At 42.6% G+C, this 24,812-nt stretch overlaps 1 protein-coding gene across 1 annotated transcript; it reads left to right on the top strand.

Moving 5' to 3' along the window:
* The first annotated feature begins 13,475 nt into the window (after nucleotides 1-13,475).
* Nucleotides 13,476-23,740, top strand: LOC148134780 (procathepsin L-like). Its single transcript, XM_087985364.1, has 4 exons — nucleotides 13,476-13,549; nucleotides 17,487-17,666; nucleotides 22,461-22,679; nucleotides 23,555-23,740. Exons 1-4 carry the CDS (start codon nucleotides 13,529-13,531, stop codon nucleotides 23,738-23,740), a joined length of 606 nt encoding a protein of 201 aa, XP_087841490.1. The 5' UTR covers nucleotides 13,476-13,528.
* Nucleotides 23,741-24,812: the final 1,072 nt, after the last annotated feature.

Here is a 24,812-nt window from a genome sequence, read left to right as displayed (position 1 = left end):
GTCAAGTGGACAACCTGACAGTTAAGCCTTGCCTCCCCACTGCTCCTGATAATGTGACAGTCTGTAGTTTGGTTCACTTGCATTTAAATCAAAGGTTTTAACGGTTTCATCATTTGTAAAAAATTCGAGTTTCAATCATGAGCAAATGCGCAACAGGATCTGATCATGGAATCCATGGGAAGGTAAAGATTGTTGTTAATTAAATGAAGACGAGCGTAAAGCTGATGTTGGGTGGAAGAGGTATCTTGTAGTACAGTGGTAGTGTCCCTACACATGCTCCAGAGCTGTGCATTATCATCTCAGAACAGGTTGATTTTTTCAAAAAAAGTCAATTTTTTAAAAGAATATATATATATATATATATATATATATATATATAAAGCAGACGTTAAGGCCTGCGCCTGGTGCTTAGGAACACTTTTGTATTCAGTAATTCAGGATTAACAAAATAATGCAGTAAGCGAAAACAATATGAAATTAAACTGGTGTGAGACCTAAACAAGTGTTTGAAATAGGTTTCTAGAGATAAAGCAAAAGATAATCAGAAAAGACTGTTATGCACCGGCAACTGGCAGAGGCAGGAAAAGTTGCAATTGGGACGCTGTGAAAAACAGAGAAAAAAGATGATATTTTGGGTCTGTCTTCAGAGAGGAACATTCACTCCACTTCTCAATAATACAACAGAAGCAATGTCCTCGTGAAAATGAGCAGATCTGTGAATTGGTCATTAGTGAACAGAAGTCGTACTGAAAATTAATACAATCCCAACATCTGAGGATCAACTTTCGAAATACTCAGAATATTGGTTGCAGTGATCATGATCGTTCGCTGCCACTCTGGTACATATTTGTCTTTTCTAATCAGCTTTCGCTTTATCTGTAGAAAGCTTTTTCAAACACTTTCATCTCTCTCACTGGTTTAATTTCATGTTGTTTTCTCTCTTAATTCATTTTTTTTAGTCCTACTGTCCTGAATTCAAAAAGTTGTTCTGAATCCCCAGGCCTAGGGTTTATCATCAGCATGTTTTACAGAAACCTGTTCATTCCCACTGAACTACATGATGCCCCTCCCACCCAACGTCAGCTTTACGCACCGCTTCCTTTAATTAACAACAATCTTTACCTTCCACTGGATTCAATGATGAAATCGTGTTGAGCTTTTGCTCATGATTGGAACTCAAATTTGTTACAAACGATGAAATATTTAAAATCTTTGATTTAAATGGATGCAAACTAAACTACAGAGTGTACAGACTGACGCATTATCAGGAGCAGTGGTGAGGCAATGCTTCACTGAAAGGTTGTCCACTTGCCAGATGTCAGCTTGTTTAAGTAAATTGCACATTGCCGCTGATCTTATGAGGGAAGGGTAATTTTCAGTGGAGTGTTCAATATTAAAGTATTTCTTCAGATGAAGTACTTGCTTCTGACAGTAAGTATTGAATGCAATACTTTTGTAGAGTGTATTTAATTAAACACACACATTGAATTGTTGGTTGCTGAATAAATGTCTCACCTTGAGGAGAGTTTGGAAACAGCCACCGGAGTATTGGCATTAAATTGGTTTGAAGCAAAGGAACATGCAAATGACATCAAATTGTTTTTACACTTTACATTCTATCCCTGTTAACCTGGATGGACGGGCTGTGGTTCGTTTGGCCAAGAGAATGTTTTGCAAGATGTAAATGTCTGAATGAAAAGAAGGAGTGTCCCAACAGGGACAGTGACATAAATTGACGGCTGAAGGGCAGACTCTTTAACTGGTTCAGAGAAGAGGTGATACAGGTTGGTGATTCTTATTTATGCCTCTCTCTGCTTGTCTTCATTTGGTTCAATCTCTCTCTCTCTCTCTCTCTCTCTCTCTCTCTCTCTCTCTCCCTCTGTAACTCACTGTCTCCCACTTTCTCATCTCAGTGTCTCTCTCCTTCTGTCTCTTTCTCTCTCCCTGATTCTCCCTCTATCGCACTCTCTCTTTTTCTCTTCCACTATTATTCATTATTCTTTTCGTTCTCACTGTCTTGTTGTCTCCCTCAACAACTCTCTCGCTCAATGACTCTCCCTGTTCCTTTTTCTTGCTCGTTCCCCCCACTCATGTCTATCTCTCTCTCTCTCCCACCCCCTCCTGGTGTCACTGTGTGTCTCCTCTGTTTCTGAATTCCTCTCTCTCTGACTTTTTCTCTCTCTATCCTTCACAGTGTCTTTGTATCTCGTCTCACTCTCTCAAACTGGCCCTCTCTCACTATCGATCTCTCTCTGTCCATCTTTCTCAATCTTTCCCTATGTCTCTCTTATAGTCTCTCTCTCTCTCTTTCGTTCTTTCTGTCTCTATCTCTCTCTCTCTCTCTCTCTGTCTCTCCCTCTCTCTCTTTCTGTCACAGTACCTCTCCCTCTCTCGGTCTAACTGACTCGCACTCTCATTCTGTCTGTCCTTCTTTCTCCCCACCCCACTGTACCTCTCTCTCCCACTATCTCTCTCTGTCTCCCACTTTCTCTCTTTCTGTACATCTCACTGTATCTGTCAACCCCCTCTGCCTTGCTTTCTCACTCACAGTATCTCTCTTTCACAGACATGTTGCCTCTCTTTCTCTCACTGACTTGTTCTGTTCCTCTTTCTTGCTCCCCATGTCTTTCTCATTATCTCTCTCTCTCCTCGTGCATCTCTCTGTTTCTATTATGTCTCTGACTTGCTCTTTCTCTCATTCTATCTCTCTCGATCGCTGTCCTTCATGGTATCTCTCTCTCTCCCTCTCACGTGCACACACATTCTCTGTCACTCTGTCTTTCTTTCTCTGTAACTCTCCCTTTCTCTCTCAATGTCTCCTCTATTCCTGTTTCCCATTGTCTCTCTCATTCTCCCTCTATCCCAGTCTCCTTTCTTTATACATCTCCCTACCTCTCTCACTGTCTTTCCCTCTCACTATTTCTGTCTCAGCACCTCTGTCCCTTTGAGCCTTCCTCTCCCATTGTCTCCCACTCTCTCTCTTTCAGTGTATCTCACTGTTTTCCTCACTCCCTCACAGTATCTCTTGTTCACACACACAGTAACTTTCTTTCTCACTGACTGTTTCTTTTCCTCTTTTTGATCTTCCCCCCTCCATGTCTCTGTCTCCATCGATCTCTCTTTCTTTGTGTATCTCTCTGTTTCTACTGTCTCTGACTCCCTCATTCACTGTCTGTCCGTGTCCTTCACAGTGTCTTTCACTCGCACCATCTCTCTGTCACTTTCGATCTCTCACTGCCGTTCTCTCTCTGTCCTTCTTTCTTGTTCTTCCCCATGTATGTCTCTCTGTCTCCCTACTGCCTCACTCTCCATCTCTTTGTCGCTCTTTCCCTCTCTGCCTCTCACTCTCTGTCGTTTTCTCTCTATCACTGTCACCTCTGTCTGTCCTCCTTTCTCACTCTATCCCACTCTGCACGTCTGATTGTCTCTCTCTGTCTCTTACTCTCTGTGTTACTCCTTGCCTCTGTCTCTCCATCTCTCTCTCTCACACACCCACAAACTGTCTTTCTGTCTCATTTTCTCTGCGTCTCCTTCTCTCACTGTTTCTCTATGCGTCTGTTTTTCTCTCTCACACTGTTTTTTTGTCGGCTTGTCTCTCTCTGTCTGAAACATGTCGTTGAAGTCAGAACGGTATATTTACAAATACCAGATTTCACAAGGTAATGATTGGACTAGGTTCCCTACAGTGTGGAAACAAGCACTTCGGCCCAACAAGTCCACACCGACACTTTGAAGAGTAACACACCCAAATACATTTCCCACATTTACTCTGACTAATGTATCTAACACTATGGGCAATTTAGTATGGCCAATTCACATTACCTGCATATCTTTGAATTGTGAGAGGAAACCGGAGCACCCGGAGGAACGTGCAAACTCCACACAGACAGTCGCCCGAGGCTCGAATGGAACTTGGGTCCCTGGCGCTGAGGCAGCAGTGCTAACCACTGAAACACTGTGCCACACCCGGTCCTGCTTAATCCGATGAATTCTAATTCTTCAATAACAATATTATTGGATGGATGGTAAATGATATTTTCCAGCTATACTGTGGGTAGGTTGGTACATACCTGCGTGATCCATACCAACATCACACAGATAAATTCCTGCAGGTCAAAGAACAACAGCTCAGTGCTAATGTAATGGGCCCTGAAATTTGTTCATTCCTATGTCTCATTGAGGGGGTGATTATCTGAAAATTGTGTTCCAGGAGGCATAAACCTAAGCTTGATTTGCAGTTTGGAAGTATCTGTGCTCAGAGACAGTACGGTGTCTGCAGGGGAGTGCAGTTTTCGAACCTCCGAGTTCGCAGTGGAAAAAACTCAGCTTTCACACGCTGGTGTATTCACTGGCAAGAACAACCACCATTATCCATCCCTAACTGTCTTTGAAATGAATATGGTGAACCGCGAATCACTGGCAGCAACTGTGGGAAGAAACCAGATTTAATGCTTTGAGTCTGTTTCCCCTTCATCACAACTGATAGCAGCAGAGAATAAGGAGTATTTAGAGTGTGGTGTGGGGGAAGGTTAGAGACTCTAACTTCTTCCTATTTTAAAGGCAGATGTAAAGTGGATATTCCCGGTTTAATGCAATTGGTCAAACCATGCGGCTTTAAGTAGAACAGACGTTAATTAAACAATACAATTGAAACACGAACTAAAGAAAGCGAAATTTAAAATAAATTAACTATGGAACACATTAACAGATCCGATACAGTAACTACTAATAAGTAACTGTTCCAATACAACCTTGATTGTTTTCCGTGTTTTCTAACTGTGGGGTAAGAATGAAGTATCTTTTGCTTAAATCCGAATAGATTGACCAATCGAACCACATCTGCAATGCAAAACCTAACACTCAGGTTAGGGTCTAGGCTATGTTCTTGATAGTTTTTAGAGAGTTTGGACTGTTCCATAGTATATGAAATGGGCGGGCAGATCAGAAGCTGAATATGTGATAATAAATGCTAGGAATGGGAGAGAATGGGCGATGGGAGAAAGGGTGACCTTCCCATCAGCGCTGCTCCACCTTCCGATATGATCCTGGCTGACCCTTTATCACGAAGTCCCATACCTGTTTTTTTTTTCTCAGACCCACTGACACTTTTAGATTCTGGAAATCTACATGTTTCTTTCTTTAAAAAAACACAATGACTTTGCCTCCAGAGCCCTTTGTGGAGAACGTCTCCAGATGGTCACCATTGCCTGAGTGAAGACATTTCTCAGCATCCCTGTCGGAAATGGTGTCCCGTATGTATCCTGAGACCCTGGCCACTTTCTGTGGACTCCCAGACCAGAGGAAACATCATCTTTGCATCCTGAGTCCTTTCATAATTCTGTACACATCAGCGAGGCATTTCACCTTCATGCATTATCCAGTGAATGCAGGCGGGCATAAATCTACCAAGTTAGAAAACCACCCAACCCAACAGAACGATCCTTCCTGCAGCGAATCGCAGCACCACCTGCCCCATCTCTAACACTGACACAATGCCTCCCTGTGAGGCAACTGACCGCTGAAGTCACAATCCTAAACCCTCAATAACCACCAAATGCTGCAGTTCCCAGCTTTTCTCGTCATTTTCAGACTGACTTTCGACCCTTAACACTCTTTACTCTTAGCCATCCCCACCGATCGCTAACCCATCAGCGAGCCAATTCCTCAAACCCAGCTTCCACCTGACGTCCCTCTCTGGCCCCGCATCATATGCCACCAGAACACTTCACGCACACATTGTATATACCCCTGCTCTCTGTGTCTCTGAAAATACGAGGAAGCAGAAAAAGTGAGTCAGAAAGGGGCATGACTAAGACTTCCGCCACAGTCTTGTACAGTGATAATAAGCTCTGATTGAAAATATATTCTGCAGAATGATTGATTCAGAGATCTGTGCCTGAAATGAAGAGCTTCTTCAGGACATACGAATTAAAGTTATTGCCATTTCACTCAAGTTTTGGTTTAACAGATTGTACTTTGGAATTAAAAGCACAACTTCTAAATTTGAGGACAGCTTCGAAGTATGCAACAGTAAATTATGTGAACTTTTTAAACAAAATGTGGAAAATGGACAAACAATTATCAAATTAAGTTCAATACACATAATTCTGTGACTGCATGTTTTGTTGCATGGCATGGAGATCCAGCCCTTTTCAGTTCTGAAAATGTCAAACCAGACTCAAAACATTAACTCTGTTTCGCACTCCATAGATTCTGTCAGACTTTTTAAGTTTCTGCAGGATTTATTTGGGGCTTTCCTACATCGCTTAGTCCAACTACATTCTACTCTCCATTTAATAACATTCTGGTTTCCTGCTTACCCAACGAAATGGAGAATCAACCACTTTGCCATGTTTTATTCCACCTGATAAATATCTGCCTCCCGCGAAATTCTCTCCGTGTCTTTGAAAGCAGTTTGTGTCCTCTTCCCAATTTATATTGCAAACAATATTGTGGGTGGCACGGTGGCACAGTGGTTAGCACAGCTGCCTCACAGCGCCGGACACCCGGGTTCAATTGTGGGCAGCACGGTGGCACAGTGGTTAGCACTGCTGCCTCACAGCGCCGGAGACCCGGGTTCAATTCCCGCCTCAGGCGACTGACTGTGTGGAGTTTGCACATTCTCCCCGTGTCTGTGTGGGTTTCCTCCGGGTGCTCCGGTTTCCTCCCACAGTGACAAAGATGTGCAGATCAGGTGAATTGGCAATGCTAAATGTTAGGTAAGGGGTAAATGTAGGGGTATGGGTGGGTTGTGCTTCGGCGGGTCGGTATGGACTTGTTGGGCTGAAGGGCCTGTTTCCACACAGTCATGAAATCTAATAATCAATCTCTCCGTAGATTTGACTGAAAAAGGCTCTCTTCATTCATTATGTCACCGCGATTGCTGATAGTCAGATAATGTTCCATGTTCAATCGCTGCGGCATTCCACGCATTGAAACTTGCCAATTTAGAAGTTATCTGTTCATCCCAACTCCCTATTTCATATTAGTTCGCTAGCTCTCTATTTCCGCAGTTATGCAACTCCATCAGTGTGAGCTCTTGTGTCTTTCATCTCTCACAATTTTGAACATTTTTAGATACCTAAACACAATACTATCCTGCTTCCTACGAGTTCTAATCTGTAGTTATATCCTCAAAATCGTTTGAACTAATGCAATTTCCTTTCAAAAAACGATGTTGATCGACCTTGCTTATCGTGTAATATTTAAACGTGCTGTTATTCTTTATTTTCCATATCGCATACGGTTCCCTTGAAAGTCCGACATTCTCGACCACTGCCTGTTCCTGAGGTATGGTCACCCCTATGGTTAACCATGACATACCGTCTGTGTCCACTGAGAGAGAGGAAACCCATGGGCCTCAGGCATTTTGTGACCTTACTTAATATTTGTGCTGTAATGGATTCCACCAGGGGAAGCCACAGGTGAGGATCTGACGGAGTTGAGAGTAGCCATTGTTATCCCATTGTTTAAGGAAGGGCACAGTGATTTGTATAGAAAGTACAGGCCTGTGAGCCTCACATTGGTTGTAGAGAAACGATGGGAAAAGATTCTCAGAGACAATATCTGTAGGCATTTAGAAGCAAATGGACTTCTGAGGGATAGAATCAACATATATATGTGGGGAATGTCACACTTCACGAAATTGATCGTTTTTTTTCGGGGGTGAGAAAGATAATAGACAAGGGAATAAAAGTTGATGCTGTCGACATGGACTTCAGTAAAAGCTTTGATAAGGTCCCTCAAGACAGATTGGTACAAAAGGTAAAGTCACACTGTCTCAGGGGTGAACTGGTAAGATAGAAACAGACATTGCTTCGTCGTAGAAGAACGAGGGTTTTTGTGGATGATTCACAATTTATTTCAAAATGGTGGGTTCTGACAAGTGGAATTCCACAGGATTCAGTGGTTTGATATCTGTCATTTGTGATCTACATAACTGATTTGGAGGAAAACATGGCTGGGCAAATTAGTAAGTTTGTGGACGACAAGGATTGGTGGTTTTGTGGACAGTGAGGATGACCTTCTGAGGAGATAGCAGGATATAAATGAGTCACTGCATGGGCAGAAAAATGGCAGGTGGAGTTGAGCTCGAAAGAAAGTCAGTTGATGCATTAAGGAAGGTCAAGTACAGATGAAAATTATATAGTGAATGGAAGAATCATTAGGAGAGTTAGTATGGAGAGAGATCTGGGTTTCTGGATCCGCAGATCATGGAAGGCAGCAGCGGAGGTAGATAGGTAATTAAAGAAATGCGTTTCGCATGCTTGGCTTCATTGAAATTGCAGAAAATGTAAGGGTGGAGAGACTATGCTACAGCTTTACCGAACTCTATTTAAGGCCTTACTCAGCATATTGTTCACAGTTCTGTTCGCCACACTACCAGAAGAATGTCAATGCCATAGAGAGTGTACAGAAAAGGCTTCCCATCATGTTGCCTGGTATGGGGGACATTTTGGCTATGGCGAAAGGCTGTCGAGAATACTGAAATGCAAGTTAAGAGACTAGACAGGACTGAGGTTTATACATAGGAGATGGAGCAATTCTGGAAAGTCTGAAATTAAATACGTCCTCTGGACTGGATGGGATTTATCTTCGGATTTCCTGGGAAACAAGGAGGAGATTTTTGACACTTTGGCTTTTTTCGTTATGTTGTCATTGGCTACGGGAATAGTGCCAGAAGACTGAAGGATAGCAAATGTTCTCGCCTTGTTCAAAAGGTGAGTAGAGACAACTCTGATAATTATAGACCGGTGAACCTTACCTTGGTTATGAGTGAAGTGTTGGGACAGGGTATAAGCGACAGGATTTATGATCATCTGGAGAAAAATCCATTGATTAGGGATCGTCAACACGGTTTTGCGCAGGGGAGGCCCATTCCGCACAATCGTTATTGAGTTCTATAAGATGGTGACCAACGAGTTGGTTGAGGGTAAAAGAGATTATGCGGTGTACATGGATTTTAGTAAGGCTTTTGATAAGGTTCCCCATGGTAGGTTATTCCACAAAGTAAGAAGGCATGGGATTCAGAATGATTTCGTGGTTCAGATCAGATGAGCAGAGAGATCTCGGTGTCTATGTACAGAGATCCGTAAAAATAGCTATCCAGGTTAAGAAATTTCTTTATAAGGCATACGGCTGTGTTATCTTTTATTGGCAGATGGATTGAGTTTCGGAGCCACGCGGTAATATATCAGCTGTACAAAACTGTGGTGTGGCCACATTTCGAATATTGTGTACAGTTCTGCTCACAGAATTGGAAGAAAAATGTTTAAGCTTTGGAGAGGGTTCAGTCATGATTTACGTGAATGTTGCCTGGTTTTTAGATTAGATTAGATTACATTATGGATGGAAGGTATTATGAGGAAAGGTTGAGGCACTTGAGGCTGTTTTGGTCAGAGAGAAGATTGAGAGGTGACTTAATTGAGACATAAGAGATAATCAGAGAGGGAGACAGGGTGGAGACTGACAGCCTTTATTCCTCAAATGGCTAGCACGACGGGACATCTTTAAATTGTGGGGCTGTAGATATAGGACGAATGATGGAGGTAGTTATTTTCCTGAGAGAGTGGAAAGGCTGTGGAACGCATTAATTGCAACAGCAGCTGACCCGCCAGGGTTAAGGGCATTTAAATGGTCATTTGGGAAACGTACGGATGAATTTGTTATTGTGTAATTGTAGATGTGCTTTACTTTTGTTCCAGAGGTCGTTGCAACGAGGGCCGAAGGGTCCGTGCTGTGCTGTAATTTTCTATGTGTTATGTTCATTATCACGGAGACTAGGTTTGCTTTTTGGGGTGATCTGTCAGATAATAGGACATGAATGACATGGATCGAATAGTGAGTAGGAGACCTTTTTCCCAGGGTGGAGGAATCAGTTATTTTGGGAAGCATGCGTAGCGGGAGTGCATTTTAAAAGAGGCAAGCATTTCACACAAAGTGATGAGTGCCGAGAGCGCTCTCTGAAAGAGTTGGTGGAAGCGGACACAATGGCAGTATTCAAGACGTACCTGATCGAAAACAAGAATAGGAATGGAGGTTGAGGGTCATGGTTCCTCGAAGTGAAGACAATTCATTGGTGTCGGGCAATATGTGTCAGCACAGGCTTGTAGGGCCGATAGGTCTGTTGCTGTGCGATAACAGTCGTTACTCTTTGTTGTATTTTAGGCAATGACATCATATTTCCTAACTTGCATAAATCTTCCAATTTTCTATTCTTCTCCTTTTTGTGAATTGCCCTATTTGCAGATTTCCATCAGCGAAAACAATTCCTGAACCGCAATGATATTGTCACTATTGTACCCATTATCACTGCAGTAACTATATTTAAAACGTTCAGATCTAATCAGTCAGATCCAAGTGAATGTCAGACTTTAATCTCATTTGCTTTCTGAGTAATTGTTCCTTCAGTGATCAAGGTAATTCCCTCCCTTTACTTCTTGATTCTGAATCTTTTTGTTTTGTTGTTTTTAACATGAAACTGGATATTTGTTCAAACTCCCTGCTACTTTCGTCCTTTACATTATTCATGGGCTAATCTTACCATCGAAATAATCAATATTTCAGCTAGCTTCTTCCTTTAAATAAGTATTAAAGTCCTTGCTTTCACTTTCTTTTTTTATTTGTGACTAACATTCATATTCTTGTTCTCTTCATCAATATTTGTCATTTGTCAGTTCCTACTTTTTAATCTCCTAATCGATGTTTGCACAGACGATGATTAATTTCTTTCGACTAGACGTGAATTTGATATTTAGCCATAAATGGTACATTCTTCTCTTATAATCTACACCATTGAATAGTTCCTTGATAGAAATGCCTAAATATTATCTTCACTGTATCCCACTGTTTATCCAGTCTCTTACCTCACCTTTTTTCCCATCTCCCACTGAGGTAAACGCTGTCATCACCTTCTTGTGCTTGATCTTCTTTCAGTTTCAGGCACTAGCTTGATATCCAAGATTTTCTATTTTACATTGCATATGCAATTCCGGAAAGCTGTGACCACTTTTGTTGAACGAATCATTTACTGGATTATTATTGATGATCCTGTCTCGTTTCATGCATACCAGGACGAAAATAGCTTGTTCTCCAGTTGATCCTATAACGTATTCTTCGAAAGACTCTTATAATTACACCCCATGAATTCAACCACAAGGTTGTATGTGTCAATTTGATTCATCCAATCAACGTGAAATTTAAAATTGTAATGATGTATTCGATACCTTTCCTACAAAATCCGACTATTCCTTGGTTTGTGCTCTCCATCTACGCTCTTACGAAACGCAGGAATAAGACCCAACAGAGACTTATTTTCTTTTCTCATCACCACACATAGTCATCCAGAAAGCCATTTCTAACTATTTCACTGATATCCGATGGTTTTAAACATGAAACAATGCAGCAAATAAACTAGCTCTTCAGACCACCATGGCTGCGCCTTCCATGATGCTTTTCTAATTTAATCTCATCTGATTTCACATGTTCTGTGACACTCCATATCCTGCCTGTTCATGTGTCTGTCTAAATTTCTCTTAACTTCGACATTGCATCTACTTCGAGCACCTCAACTGGCAGCAATTTCATGACATGTGCCAGCCTCTGTGTAAAGAAAAATCACAAATGCTTGCCTCTCGTTTCCACTTTCCCTTTTCACATTGAAGCTTATCAAACGAGCTGGCCAAATTCCCTCTGCCTTGTTCGTTTACTTCTTAAACATGAAGGATTCTTGAATACTCAGTTGAATGATCCCTTCCGTGACCATTTTGGAACCACACCTCTGAAACAACTTTCATGTCATACCCATTGTTCTGTGACTTTTTACATCAACATTTTAAAAATGCTGCCCACATTCAATTTCGGAATTCTATCATTAATTCTATCTTTTTACTGAGCACATACGAGTTTTTTGAGTTTGATTTTTTTCCCTGTATCTTTCCATTTTGATTGCATTTGGTCAATTTCTTCCTTCCCTTTCAACTCGCGATTTACATGTCGTCTTCAGATTTTTTTTTGGAATTTTCTAAAGTGACAGAAGATAACGATATAATATGTCCACCTGTTCTTTATTTCCTGTTGCTAATCCTACAGTCATGCCTTCTAAGGATTCATTGCTCAATGTAAGGTTGAATGCAATGTAATCATTACGACATGAGCTGTTGACTGATTAAACCTGTGGACCGTGAGTCAAATAACTTTCATCACAAGAAGACAATTTATGGAAAAGTATGATTTCATTTTACCGTGTTCTTTCCAATAATTGGTTTTAAATTTGAAACGTCATTAATTTGAACAATCTAATGCTGGAAGATTCCAATCCACTGATGATGCCTCATGAAGGTGAATTACATTTAACTTTCAGCATTGGATGAATTGTTGGAATTTTATTGTTTGTATTATTTGTACAATTTATATTGTTCCTTCTCAGAATAAGTAAACAGCTAACTTGAAAATTACCCACTCCCTGTGGAAAGCCCACTAGTTTTGCCTATTAGGTTGTCTGTCATGAACGTCTGGCTCTTTCTGGGCAGTGTGGTGGTATCTATTCTGGCTGCAGCCTCAACAGGCACATTTGATTCGAAATTGGTTGAAGACTGGACAAATTGGCAATCACAACATGGGAACCAGTACACCAAGGTAAAAGGAGAGTCTGTAATGTTAAGCTCACTCAGAATAGGAATGGTCTGCACACAATTGGCAGAGATTGAAAATATGTAGTTGCAGTCAATGAGAGGTATCTGTTGAGTGAAGCGACATTGAAAAAATATTGATCTTGAAATTCAATGGGTATTCGCCAAGTTTCTAACTTCATTAAAGAACTGAACAAACACAAAGTGAATCAGTAGCGACTTGGTGTACTTAATTTACTAGGATCCCGCTGCAGTTCTGTTGGATTTACTACAAAGACCAAAAACCTGCCTCAAGAAGATTAAGATCCATTCATGGTGTTGAAGAGGCAATTGTAAGTGGGCAACTTGGAGACAGATGGATGAGGAAGCCGTCTGATCATCCCAAGCGGCCCATTAAATTAAGCGTCTCTTTGCCGACACCGACTTTACTATGATGGCAGCTTAAGGCAGGTCTCTCACACAACAGGTTAAGAAGGTATATACATGCACAGTAATTGCCCATGTATTGGCCTCAGTTTCTTCGCAAGGACGTGGCTTATTGAATTCCCCGCCTGCCACTGGCGTAACCTTACTTCAGACAGGGACAGGTGGTAGTAGAGAGAACGTATCTATTGTCAACGTCATTCATGATGGTCGATGAAACCATCCTCTTGTTCAGCTATTTTATTCTTAATTCACTTTCAGCATGAATCTCTCAGACTGGCAGCTCGACAGGTTTTGCTACGGGTGCGTTATTTTGAGTGGGGTGAGGGGAACCTGATTAATAATTTTCAGATCTGGGTGGGAGGATGGACCCTGACAGCAAAATGTTATTTCAGGTTTCACAAACGGATTTTTAATGATACATCGAACAACACAACATCGAACACTCATTGGGAAAACGCACATCTAAAGTTGGAATGAACAAATTTGCAGCTCTGGTGTGTCCAGGATGTATCGTCTGGGATCTATTTGATGCTGGTCATTGTGAAATTTTGAAGCTATATAATTGTGAAGTTATATCCAGCTACAGGAGCAGCACTTGGACATTTGGTCCTCCAAGCTGACTCACTCATTCTGTACACTCAATGACTGATCTCACTTTACTCCAAATTGTTGATTCCTTCCTTCTCATTCTCGGTTTCCATAACCCGTAACTCCTCTTGAAATCAAAAGCATCTCTCTCAAATTTGTATATATTCAATGACTCAAGTCTCCATTTCTCTCTGCGGAAGAGAACTCTAATGACTAACAATCCCCTGATTCTATAATTTCTGCTCACTTGCACGATCAGATTCTGTACAACTAAATTGCATTAAACAACACTGGCTGGCTTGAGCTCCCTCTATGGACGGCAGTCACACTATGGATACACCTCTGTGTTGTTGAGTCTTCACAGATGCTGTCCATTATGACGTCTGAAAGCAGGAGTTGCATTCTGTACTGTGGAAGCTGCTCCCTTCGGCAACAATATTCTTTTAGAGTCTGCTGTATCTCTGGCTCCGCCCTACCTGTCGCTGACTGAACTTTATCCCACAGCAGTTAAACTAACCTGCATTCCAAACAAATTGAAGGACATGATCCTGCTCTCTGTTATTGCTCCTCAGGACAGTTGGTCATTTCCCCTAATCTTGGCATCTCAAAAAATGTGATTAATGACATCAGCATTACACCAGTATTCCATGAATTGAAAATAAATTAATTGAATTGAATTTGATTGAATTGAACTGAGCTGAACTGAACTGAACTGAACTGAATTGAATTGAATTGAAGCGAATTGAAATTAATGTGACGTGTACTGAGGCACAGTGAAAAGCTTTGTCTTGCGAACAATACAGGCAGATCACAGAGTTAAGTCGCATAGATAAGTAAATAATAGCGTCAATGACTACGTCAGGCCTTGGTTCTGTACTCACATTTCCCATCAAGAAAATCATCCTCTCACCATTAGCCCTGTCAATCCCCCTCGAGTCTTATTTGTTTCAGGATGATCAGCACTCATTCTCCTCAACTTTATTGTGGAGTGGGCCCAGTCTGTCAAAATGTTTCTCTTGTGATAACCCTCTTCTTCGTAGGAGTAGTTTGATTAACCTGCTTCAAATTTCCTTCCAAATATTCCTCCGTAACGAGTGAAATCAAAGCTCATCACAGTGCCTTCTGTGTTTGTCCAATGGCAACAAGACTTCCCCACTTTGATACTGTCTTTGCTCTGCATTAAAGACAAACATTTGTTTGCCTCTTTAATAACTTGCTGGTCCTATGTGCACACAAATATTAATAAGTGAACAAAGAGACAAAACTTTTTTTTTACCACAGGAAAGCCGATATATTGTGTGCACTTGGAATTTTAAAAGACATGTCACGCAGTGCCACATCAGCTGTTGCTAAACAAAATAACAGCTTATGGTTTAGTGCGTAACATATTGGCATTGGTAGAGGATTTATTCGCTAAAAAAGAAACAGAGAATGGGATGGTAGAAAGTGAAGACTGAAATAATGCTATTTTTCTTCTGGGATGGAGGGGAACAACTGCACCAAAGATTGTCTAGCGAGTAAAGACTAATCAGCTTGGGACTTTACTGAATGGGGTTTATAAGAATGACAGGTGATCCCTTTGAAATTTATATGTTCTTACTGGGTTTGACAGGGTGTGTGCACAGATGATGTTGACGTGAATGAGAGAGGCTCGGAATTGACATAATCGAATCACAATAACAGCGTTTTGAAATCGAGATGTGGAGGAAATCCTTCTGTCTGAGGCCAGGATGTCTTTGCAGGAAGATAGGATAGTGAAGAAAGCGTTTGTTATGCCCCCCCCCCACCCCCCTATATTTTTCATGTTATTGAATGCACGTGTTGGGATGTCATGTTGCTGTTGTGAGGACATTGGTTAGGCCACTGTTGGTATATTGCGTGCAAGTCTGGTCTCAATCCACTCGGAAAGATGTTGTGAAACTTGAAAGGGTTCAGAAAAGATTTATCAGTATTTTGGCAGGACTGAGGATTTGAGCGATAGGGAGAGGCTGAACAAGTTGAGGTTTTGTTCTCTGCAGCGTAAGAGGGTGAGGAGTGACCTTATGCAGGTTTACAAAATTATGAGGTGCATGCATAGGATAATTAGACAAAGTATTTCTTTCCCCTGGGATCGGGAATCCAGAACTAGAGGGCATAGGTTGAGGGTGATAGGGAAATGATATAAAAGAGACCTAAGGGGCAACTTTTTCACACAGTGGGTGGAACATGGATGGATTAAGCTTCCAGACCATGTGATGGAGGCTGGCACAATTGCAACATTTGAAGGGCATTTGCAATGGGTATATGAATAGCAAGGGTTTGGAGTGATACGGGTTGGGTGTTGGCAAGTGTGACGAGATTGGGTTGGGATATCTGGTCAGCATGGACAGGTTGGACCGAAGGGTTTGTTTCCATACTGTACATCTCTATGACACTCGGCCTCTCTGTATGCCTAATCTGAGAGAGATTCTTAAGCGGTAGGGGAAATCAAGTGTTACAATGAAAATGAAGGAACGGGAACATGGGCAATTTTGGGTCAATCATAATGGAATGATGGAGCAAGGTGGAGGGGCCACCAGTCTACTCATGTTGCTATTTCCTGTGTTCTTATGGATGAGGAAACAATTGCGCAAACTGAGTAAGACTGCCTGTCAACGGCATTGAGAGGAGTCCTTAGGTAAGGTTAAACATCCCAGTGGGTGGTGACACCAATGAACATGCAGTACAGGTGAGGAGCCTGGGAAATGGAATGGAATCTTTGCAGATAGCAGGGTGTGAGGAGACGTAGTTCAACGTAACTGTGGAAGAAAGTAGATGGTCTAGCCCTTAAATGGAAACATTAAATTCAAGAAAGGAAAGGAAGATTTTCAGAGATTCCAGGTGAAGTTGGGACAAGGGTGGAAATTCGAAGTAAAATTGATTACTATCTCTAATTCTGGGTGAGGGTAGGAAGCAACAATCAATGGATCAGAGACAGAACTTTGACAGGGGTCAGAGTAGGACTGGAACAAGGCATGCTCCATATAGCCTGCAAAAAGGCAGGCGCAAATCGTACTTTTGCATGTACCTAGGGCCCAACTTATTACTCAGAGGATGGGACATATTCAATCCCCTTTCAAACCGACATGTACCCCTCCCTACCAATCAAAACGAGACACCAGATGATTCAATACCAGTCTGCAATCTCAGTCTGATATGCAGACATCCACAGTTTCGGATGATAAGTTATGTGATGATGGATAGCATCAAATCTGGTCCTTTTCTAACCATTCCAATCCAGTATCTTCATGAAAGTGAACAATCTGAGTTTCGCATCTAAATCTAATGGTCCAAGGGCCATGAGGCCATCTCAAGACCAACGTGTTATCCGGAAATCAGGTCAGGCAAGTGATGAAATTTGAAATCCTCCTGATTGGGAAGGTTCATCTCAAACACCAATAAAACCCACCAATCTGAGGTGACTTAACCTATCCTTCCATGATGAAATTGACCTGTCAGGTTTTAATGATCAGAGACGACTATCGAACTGATTCTTGCAAAATGAAACACATATATAAAGCTCCTGCCATTTTGGTAATTGAACGATCGAGCAGAGATATTTGAGCTGCTCAAGCTTTCTTACACAGCTTTATATTGGATTGGGACGAAATGGATGGCCACTTTTTTGTCTGTTGCTCATTTAATCAGTCAAAGATTAAACACGAGGAGCGAGTGCCCTCATTGCTTTCCCCGCACTTCATGCTAAAGTCAGCGAATATGTAGAATGTAGCTCTCTTCCGTTATTGACACTTATTGACGTTATTGACACTCCTACATAATCACCACTAAAAGTCAATCATTTCACCAATGTGTTTGAATTTTTAGACCAATGAAGAGTTCAATAAGCTCATGAATGGACTTCCCCGAATCGAAGCTGTCAACATGACTGAAATTGAAACTGATGAAAGAGATGAAAGTAGTGAATCTGAAGAAAGTCACATTCAATTGAGAACTGCAACTGTTGACTGGCGGAGAGAAGGATTAGTTACTCCAGTGAAAAACCAGGTAAAAATCAGAAAAAGTTCTCAAGTTTATTAAGTGCAGACATTAACTTCTCAACAGGATTGGACTTTATGATCAGCTTGTAGGAATTGTTAGGAAAGGCTACGTTTCAGTAGATCATTTTTAATCTAAATTGCTTCTCCTGCTTTCTTGTTGCATTTGTTTCCTGGTATTGGTTATGGTCAGGCAAGGGAGCATGGTATATGTATTAATTGTAACATTCGTGCTTTTACTCATAATATCTAGAGAATGTTTACTTCAAAATCAAATTCAATGGTTAGATTAAATTGTAAAATTGAAGTCTACAGGTAAAATTCCGATGTAATAAATATAAGTTCAGATGTAAATTGGCACAACTCCACAATGGTAATGTTGCAAGCTGCAATGCCAAGCTTCCTTGTGATACCATGTCCAGACTTATTCAAAGAATATTCGATCATATGCTCGACACCCCAACTTTTAAAACTACATTTACAGTTCACTTCTGTTGGGCCTTGTACCTCTCTCAATCATTCCTTCCAACTGGACAAGGCTGATCGACAGGAGAGCAGAGCCTGCTGGTAAGTATATGAAGTATTGTGTACAAATGGGAGTTGTAAAAGATCGGATTATACTGTAATTCACTAAGTGTCAGTTGCATTGAATGTTTGGGAGGGATACCACCACGAGGCTCAGTGAGATTTCTCACTATCGTTATCATGACCATCTCATTAGCGACGTCAATGCAGCTATAACATCCCGCATATCCACTCCGACTCTAATCTTCCCACAAATTCTTCCCGAAACAATTCAATATATTCCTGATTAGCGCCCGATATCCTGGGAGCTGGGCCATGATGAAAAAGCTGCTGTGAACCCACAGAGCACGAGCATGGTAACCTTGCCCTGCTCAGATAGGAATGTTTTCGAACATGCCAGAGAATGGTACAGAAAAACAACCAACATTGCCATCAAAATGCTATGTGTCAGAATCTCTGTGACCACCCACCTTCCCCCTCCGACACACTCCATCCCAGCCCCAGCACCCCCTCCTACCCAGATTCATGCTGTCATTGACGTCTTCCTCATCTTCAAAACCAACATCATATCGGCATTGCCACTTCACTACCTCAGAATACCTCCCGCATGTACCAACACCAACAGCCATGCAAAACTTAAATCTCTCACTCAATCCTTCCCTTTCTGTCATTCCAGGAGATGAGTGAACACTGGAGGGCAGAAAGCTCTTGGATTGGTGGAGAGGTCTCTGACACCAGATTCCTCAACCTGTGAGGAGTGATTCCTGTTTCTCACAAGAAAATATGATACACTCACATTCCACTAAGCGAGTAAATACCACTCATAACTTCTTTGTTAGCGCTCTGTCAGCCTCATTAATTCTTCAGTGTGTCTTTGCATTGGTCCCAGAAACTTCTGTCTCTCGTGTTCTGTCGGTTCCGTCAGCATCTACTGTCGCTCCGCAGGGAAAGAAGACGCCTCCTCGTTCTCTGAGCATGAAAGTGTTGCGGCCTCAGAGGAAATATCAGTAAGGCTGCGTCCAGCACACACCCTCAGCTCCCTGGAAATGTGAGCTATTGAGGGTGTGGGAGCACAGTTTGGTAAGCCCCTCACTGTGTCATTTCCCACAGCACTCGGAGGGCTGCCAGCGACACGGTACGGACAGAAGAGACCGTGGTGTCGGCAAACATCGACATTGACCAGGGAACAGCAGATAAAGCAGTCAGGGATGTACACTTGAAAACGACAGGGACGCAGATACACTGTGAGGACCCAGATATCCCAATCAATGAATCATCTAACCTTTGGCAGTTTGGCAGTTGCCATGGAGAAGCAGACCCAGCACCCTCAGCGTCTGCTGGCCATGGCCACAAAGCTGTACCCCATCGATCACTGCTCCACAGGCCTGTAGTCGAGGTGCCACTTTCTAATCACAAGTAATAGGGACAGTGCCCTGCTGGAGGAGGAAACACACACAGGTCACTCCGAAGACCCAGTCTCAAGTTGTCATAGAAGTGGCTGAGCCTCCACCTGCAAACTGCTGCCCAGTTCTGCTCAGCATTGCCAGAGCTCCCTCACCCCCGCCAGACAGAAATGCTGCGAGGCTGACTGAACAAACCACTGCAGGGCTAACAGGCAGCAACTCGGATTCCGATCCTTCCTGCCCAACACAGTAACCGGTATTCATTAAATCTGAGACAATGAAGGAAAGGGAGGTTTAGTGGCAAGCGTGACAAACCTGGTACGTTATTTGATCCTTTTCGATAAGTGGTATCAGCTTGACCTTCCACTTGGCTGTTTCTCTCTCGGTGGAGAGAAGGCTTAATATAACTGCAGCACCATGATGCCGAATGACATGGTTACATAGAATCAATGTGTGTACTGACAGCCTGGTCTCGCATGTGGAAGGAAGAGGAACAAGGTTTGCAGAGGTAAGGCTGTGCTGCTAACACCGTCACACCTCATCCAACAACTTTATGGAATCCCTTCCCATCCAAGATTCATTTTATTCACCATTGCATATAGTGTTATCAGCCATCCTCGCTCACAACTGCAATCTCCCAGACTTCTCAACGCACAGCCCTCAGAGGTGAAGAATTGCAAACTCTTCTTCCTGTGACAATAGTTCCCAATCCCCGAACTGTTCACTTTGTAGCCAAATGACTGTTGAAACCAAGTCTCTGGATTGCATACGCAAAGGCAACTCCCCACGGCACCACCCCCCCCCCCCACCCCGCCCCCGCACCAGACTATGGTCGATCCCTGGACTGTGGACCAGCAAATGCCAGATGCCAAAGTTCATGGGCAAGGCCCATACAACAGGAGCCTGTGCATTTTCCCATGAGATGCTATTTGGTCTGATCGAACACCATGGTCGTTTGTAACCAATCGGAAACAGCGTTCATCCTGTCCCTCTCTGAGAGCCATGCCACGTTCCCTACATAGCCAATGCATTTTGTGAATTTGTCAAGAGGGGAAAATGAATAATGAGACAAGTTTTGCTAGTAAGGAGACTTTTCATCATCAAATAATCCTCTTACATGTCAATGCTTCAAGTTGTTAGTCACTACTGTAGAAATCAGATCAGTCCTCCTGGGAATAACCCTAAGGACGCTGCTTGGCCTAAACACTGTCCCCGCCAGGCATTCAGCTCCAGTGTGGACCAGCTAGCGGAAAATTCTCCGACATCTTCAAACTCTCTCTTCTACAAGCTGAAGTCCCAACCTGCTTCAAGAAGACCACCATCATCTTCGTAAGTGAGGAAACAAAACTCATGCATTGTTCCTTAATGACGACCGACCAGTGGCCTGAGCACAACCATCATGAAGTGCTTCGAGAAGCTGGTGAGGGTCCACATCAACTCCATTCTCCCAGCCTGCCTATATCACTTAACATTTGCCTTTTAAAGTAACAGGTCCACAGTGGGTGAAATATCTCTCGCCCTGCACCCCTTGAACATCTGGAAAAGGACACCTTTGTCAGACTCCTGATCATTGACTACCCCTCTGCCTTCAACACTCTTATACTCTCTACATTGAACTCAAAACCCTGTGACATTGGTCATGATTTTATCCTCTTCAACTGGATCCGGAGCTGTCTGTCCCACAGATACCAATCATTGAAGATAGGCAACTGCACCTTCTCCCGAATAACCTTCACCACTTGCGTCCCCCAAATAATGAGTGCTCAACCAGTTACTGTACTCCCTTTACACACACGAATCCCGAACGAACACCATCTATACATTCACTGACGACAGCACTGTAACAGGAGGGAAATTTGACAACGATGAATGAAAAGACAGAAGGGCGATAGAGAGATCATTGATGTGGTGCAATGAGAATAGTTTCTCTCTCTCTCTCTCAATTTTGGTAAAATTAAATAGCACATAATTGACATCAGAAGGAAAGGAGAACAACACGCTTCAATCGACATCAATGGGAATGAGGTTGAGAGAATGGAAAATGTCAAATTTCTTCGACTGACCATAATTGACAATATTTCCGGGAAATACCATGTGTTTGTGCCGTTGGAAAATATACAACAACGCCTCTTCTTCCTCAGAGAGCTCAGGAATTTTGGCATGTGCATAAGGACCCTCACTAACTTCGACAGTTGCACCTTTGAGCGCATACTGTCTGGGTCCAGAAGGCCATGTATGGCAACTGCGAAGCTCAGGATCATAACAAACTACTGAAGGTTGTGTGCGCAGACCAGGCCATTATAGAATCGAATACTCTATCAATGAACTCCACTTACACATCTCGCTGCCACGAAATTGCAGGCAACATCACCAAGGACCTAACTCACCCCAGTAATGTACTCCTTACATGCATTCCGTCAGGTAGAAGACAGTGAAGCTTGAACACATCCACCAGCAGGTGCAGGAACAGCTTTTCCCCAGCTGTTATTAGACGGTTATGAGACTCTCTTTTTCAAATCATACTGATCTTGCTGACATTGAATTTGCCTTGTGCCCACTCTCTGCAATGTACCATTTTCCAAGTCTTTTTTGATCTCTTCATCCTCGCATACTTCATCCTCGCATCCTCGTGCCTATATTGCTCATAAACAAAGGGTTTCATTGTTGTTCGCGACACGTGACAATAAATAAATCAAATCAAATCCGAACCTAGGCACACCGATATTCACAGATTCTGTGTAATTCTGAGAAACTTGAACAAACATTTAGACTAAGAACATTAGTGTGAGACTGTGTTCCATATGAATGTAGATGCAAACTGGATATCGTTAAAAGATCAATTTGATTTAATGTGGTTATGTTTCTGTCAACACTAGGGTCAATGTCATTCTGACTGGGCTTACAGTGCAACTGGTGCCATAGAAGGACAGTGGGCAAAAAGGCATGGAAAACTGGTTTCTCTCAGTGAACAGAATCTGATTGATTGTAGAGAAGGACCTATTAGATGCTCTGGTTCAAACGCATTGAGAGCCTTTCATCAAGTGATTCAACTTCAAGGCATCAACTCTGCTGAAACTTACCCTCACATAGGAAAGGTAAATTCCCAATACTTCTTGTAAGGTTGTGATGGAGTCGGGATTCATTCTCATTTCGTTTTATTTTAATTCTTCTCTCCTGTCTGCGTTCGCTTGTAAGTTTTCTTGGGTTTTTAATTTAATTACCTCTTGGTGAAGAGCAGCGAAATCTGTGAATGTGTCGAGCAGCATGGACTCACAACGGAGATAGCCGAGAGAGTGTAGGTTCCCTATGGCTCCTGACCTGACGCTAATTCATGGCTGCTCAGGCGGTGATGAGTCTAGGTCCCTGGCAGTGTCCATATCCAGTACAGTTTCGTGCAGGCAGCAAATGAGCTCTGTTTTTGTTCATGACAATATCTGTATCTATCATAGATTCACAAAATTAGCTGTGGAGGTGAGTTTGGGATTTTGGCAGCATGAGCATCCAGCACAGATTCATGGAGGTAGGGTACAAGTGGGTCAGTTTTCTGTCAGTGTCTGTATCCAGCAGAGGTTCATGGAGGCAAAGCGGAGGTGAGTTTTGTTTCCTATCAGTATATGTATCCAGCTCTGATTCATGGAGGCAGAAAAGGTGAGTTTCGTTTCCTGTCATTACTGCATCCATCATAGATTAATTGAGGCAGAGTGAAGATTAGTTTGGGTTCTGTCAGTATCGCTATCCAGCGCAGATTCATGGAGAGAGGGGAAAGGTTTTTTCGGGTTCCTGTCTTAATCTGTATCAAGCACAGATTCATGGAGATTGGGAGAAGGTGAGTTTGGGTTCCTGTCAGTGCACGTCGCCATCACAGATTCATGGAGACAGCAATGGAGCTTCGGCCCAGTACAAGATCCGGCAGGAACTGCAGTGACTGCATCAGTAAGCGATATCTAAAGCAGCCTCGTGGTAACAACAGAATCGAGTTTGGACCAATGTCATGCCCAGCAGCATCAGTGGCATCTACTTTGCTGAGGTCCATCAAGACCTCTTTGTGACCAAGGCATCAGCGGAGTCAAGATGCTACCAAAGATTGGGCGACATTCATTCCGACGGTGAGAGAGAACGGGACACATGCCTGACCAGCATGTTTATGATGGAGTAGTTAGCAAGGACTATATAATCTTTCAGCACTCCCAGTCATCTCAACCTTCTCTTGGAATGCTCTCATACATCTTGACACAACACCTCGTACCCTCAGACAATCGGTCTGAGGAGTTAAGAGTACTTCCATTTCTGTGAATTAATGTTCACCATTCCCAGAGTTCAAAGATGTGGTGGTTCGGGGATTGTCTATGTTAAGCTAACCATAGTGCGCAGGGAATTATAGGTTAGGTGTGCAAGCCATGGGAGACGCAGGATTACAGGGATAAGGTAGGGCCGAATGGGCACTTTCTACACTCTGGGGATTCTCTGATACTGTGAGTTAGCATGTGGATGTGACGTTCAGCTGAATCAACGGAACATTGAGCCTGTTCTGTCCTTCAGACGGGTACGTGCACCATCCACTATAACAGTTAACGTACTAACACTGCGAAGGACAGATCTGAAGAGTCAGGAATAAAGATAATTATTTTAGTCTGTCTGCTTCTCCCATATGCCCCATTGGGCTGGTCAGTCACTCTAATATAAGTTGCAATTTTACATGAAAAGGAACAACTTACGTTTGGAGTGTGAGCTATAAGAAGTTATAAACGTTTGATGAGAAATCTTCGAATTATGTGCTCAAGTCGTTGGTAGGTCTGTGTGTAAATATGGTCCTTTGTTAAGAGAGGTTTTTACTCTTTAGGAATGTCATTTACCGTGCAACTTGCTGGGTAGACATTTGGCATATTGTGTGTAATTAAGAAACTTGGCTTGAATCTTTCCTCAGGAGACTTTTTTGTGTAAGTTGCTTTACGGTTGATGCTGTTCCTCCCGAAGCCGTTGTTGTCTTTCTACGCGTAACAATTGCCCCGAGTATTGGATTTGATTGGGATCAGCCTCTTGCGTGCAAATCCCAGCTCTTTGTCTCAGTGCCACACAGTTTCAGCTTGTTCTTCAGTTCATTCTTCAAATCCTTACCCCAGCTCTTCCACACTCTCATGTCTGGACTTATTGTAGATGACTTGTGCGTTATTATCCAGGACAGCTGTTGCTTTTGTTTTGGGTTTGTGTCAACATTATATACTTGTTCC

This window comes from Chiloscyllium plagiosum, unplaced genomic scaffold, assembly GCF_037043375.1.
Source record: "Chiloscyllium plagiosum isolate Xiang-an unplaced genomic scaffold, Cpla_swu_hap1 HiC_scaffold_52, whole genome shotgun sequence".
Classification (NCBI taxonomy): domain Eukaryota; kingdom Metazoa; phylum Chordata; class Chondrichthyes; order Orectolobiformes; family Hemiscylliidae; genus Chiloscyllium; species Chiloscyllium plagiosum.
This window is presented reverse-complemented; position numbering and strand designations above follow the sequence as displayed.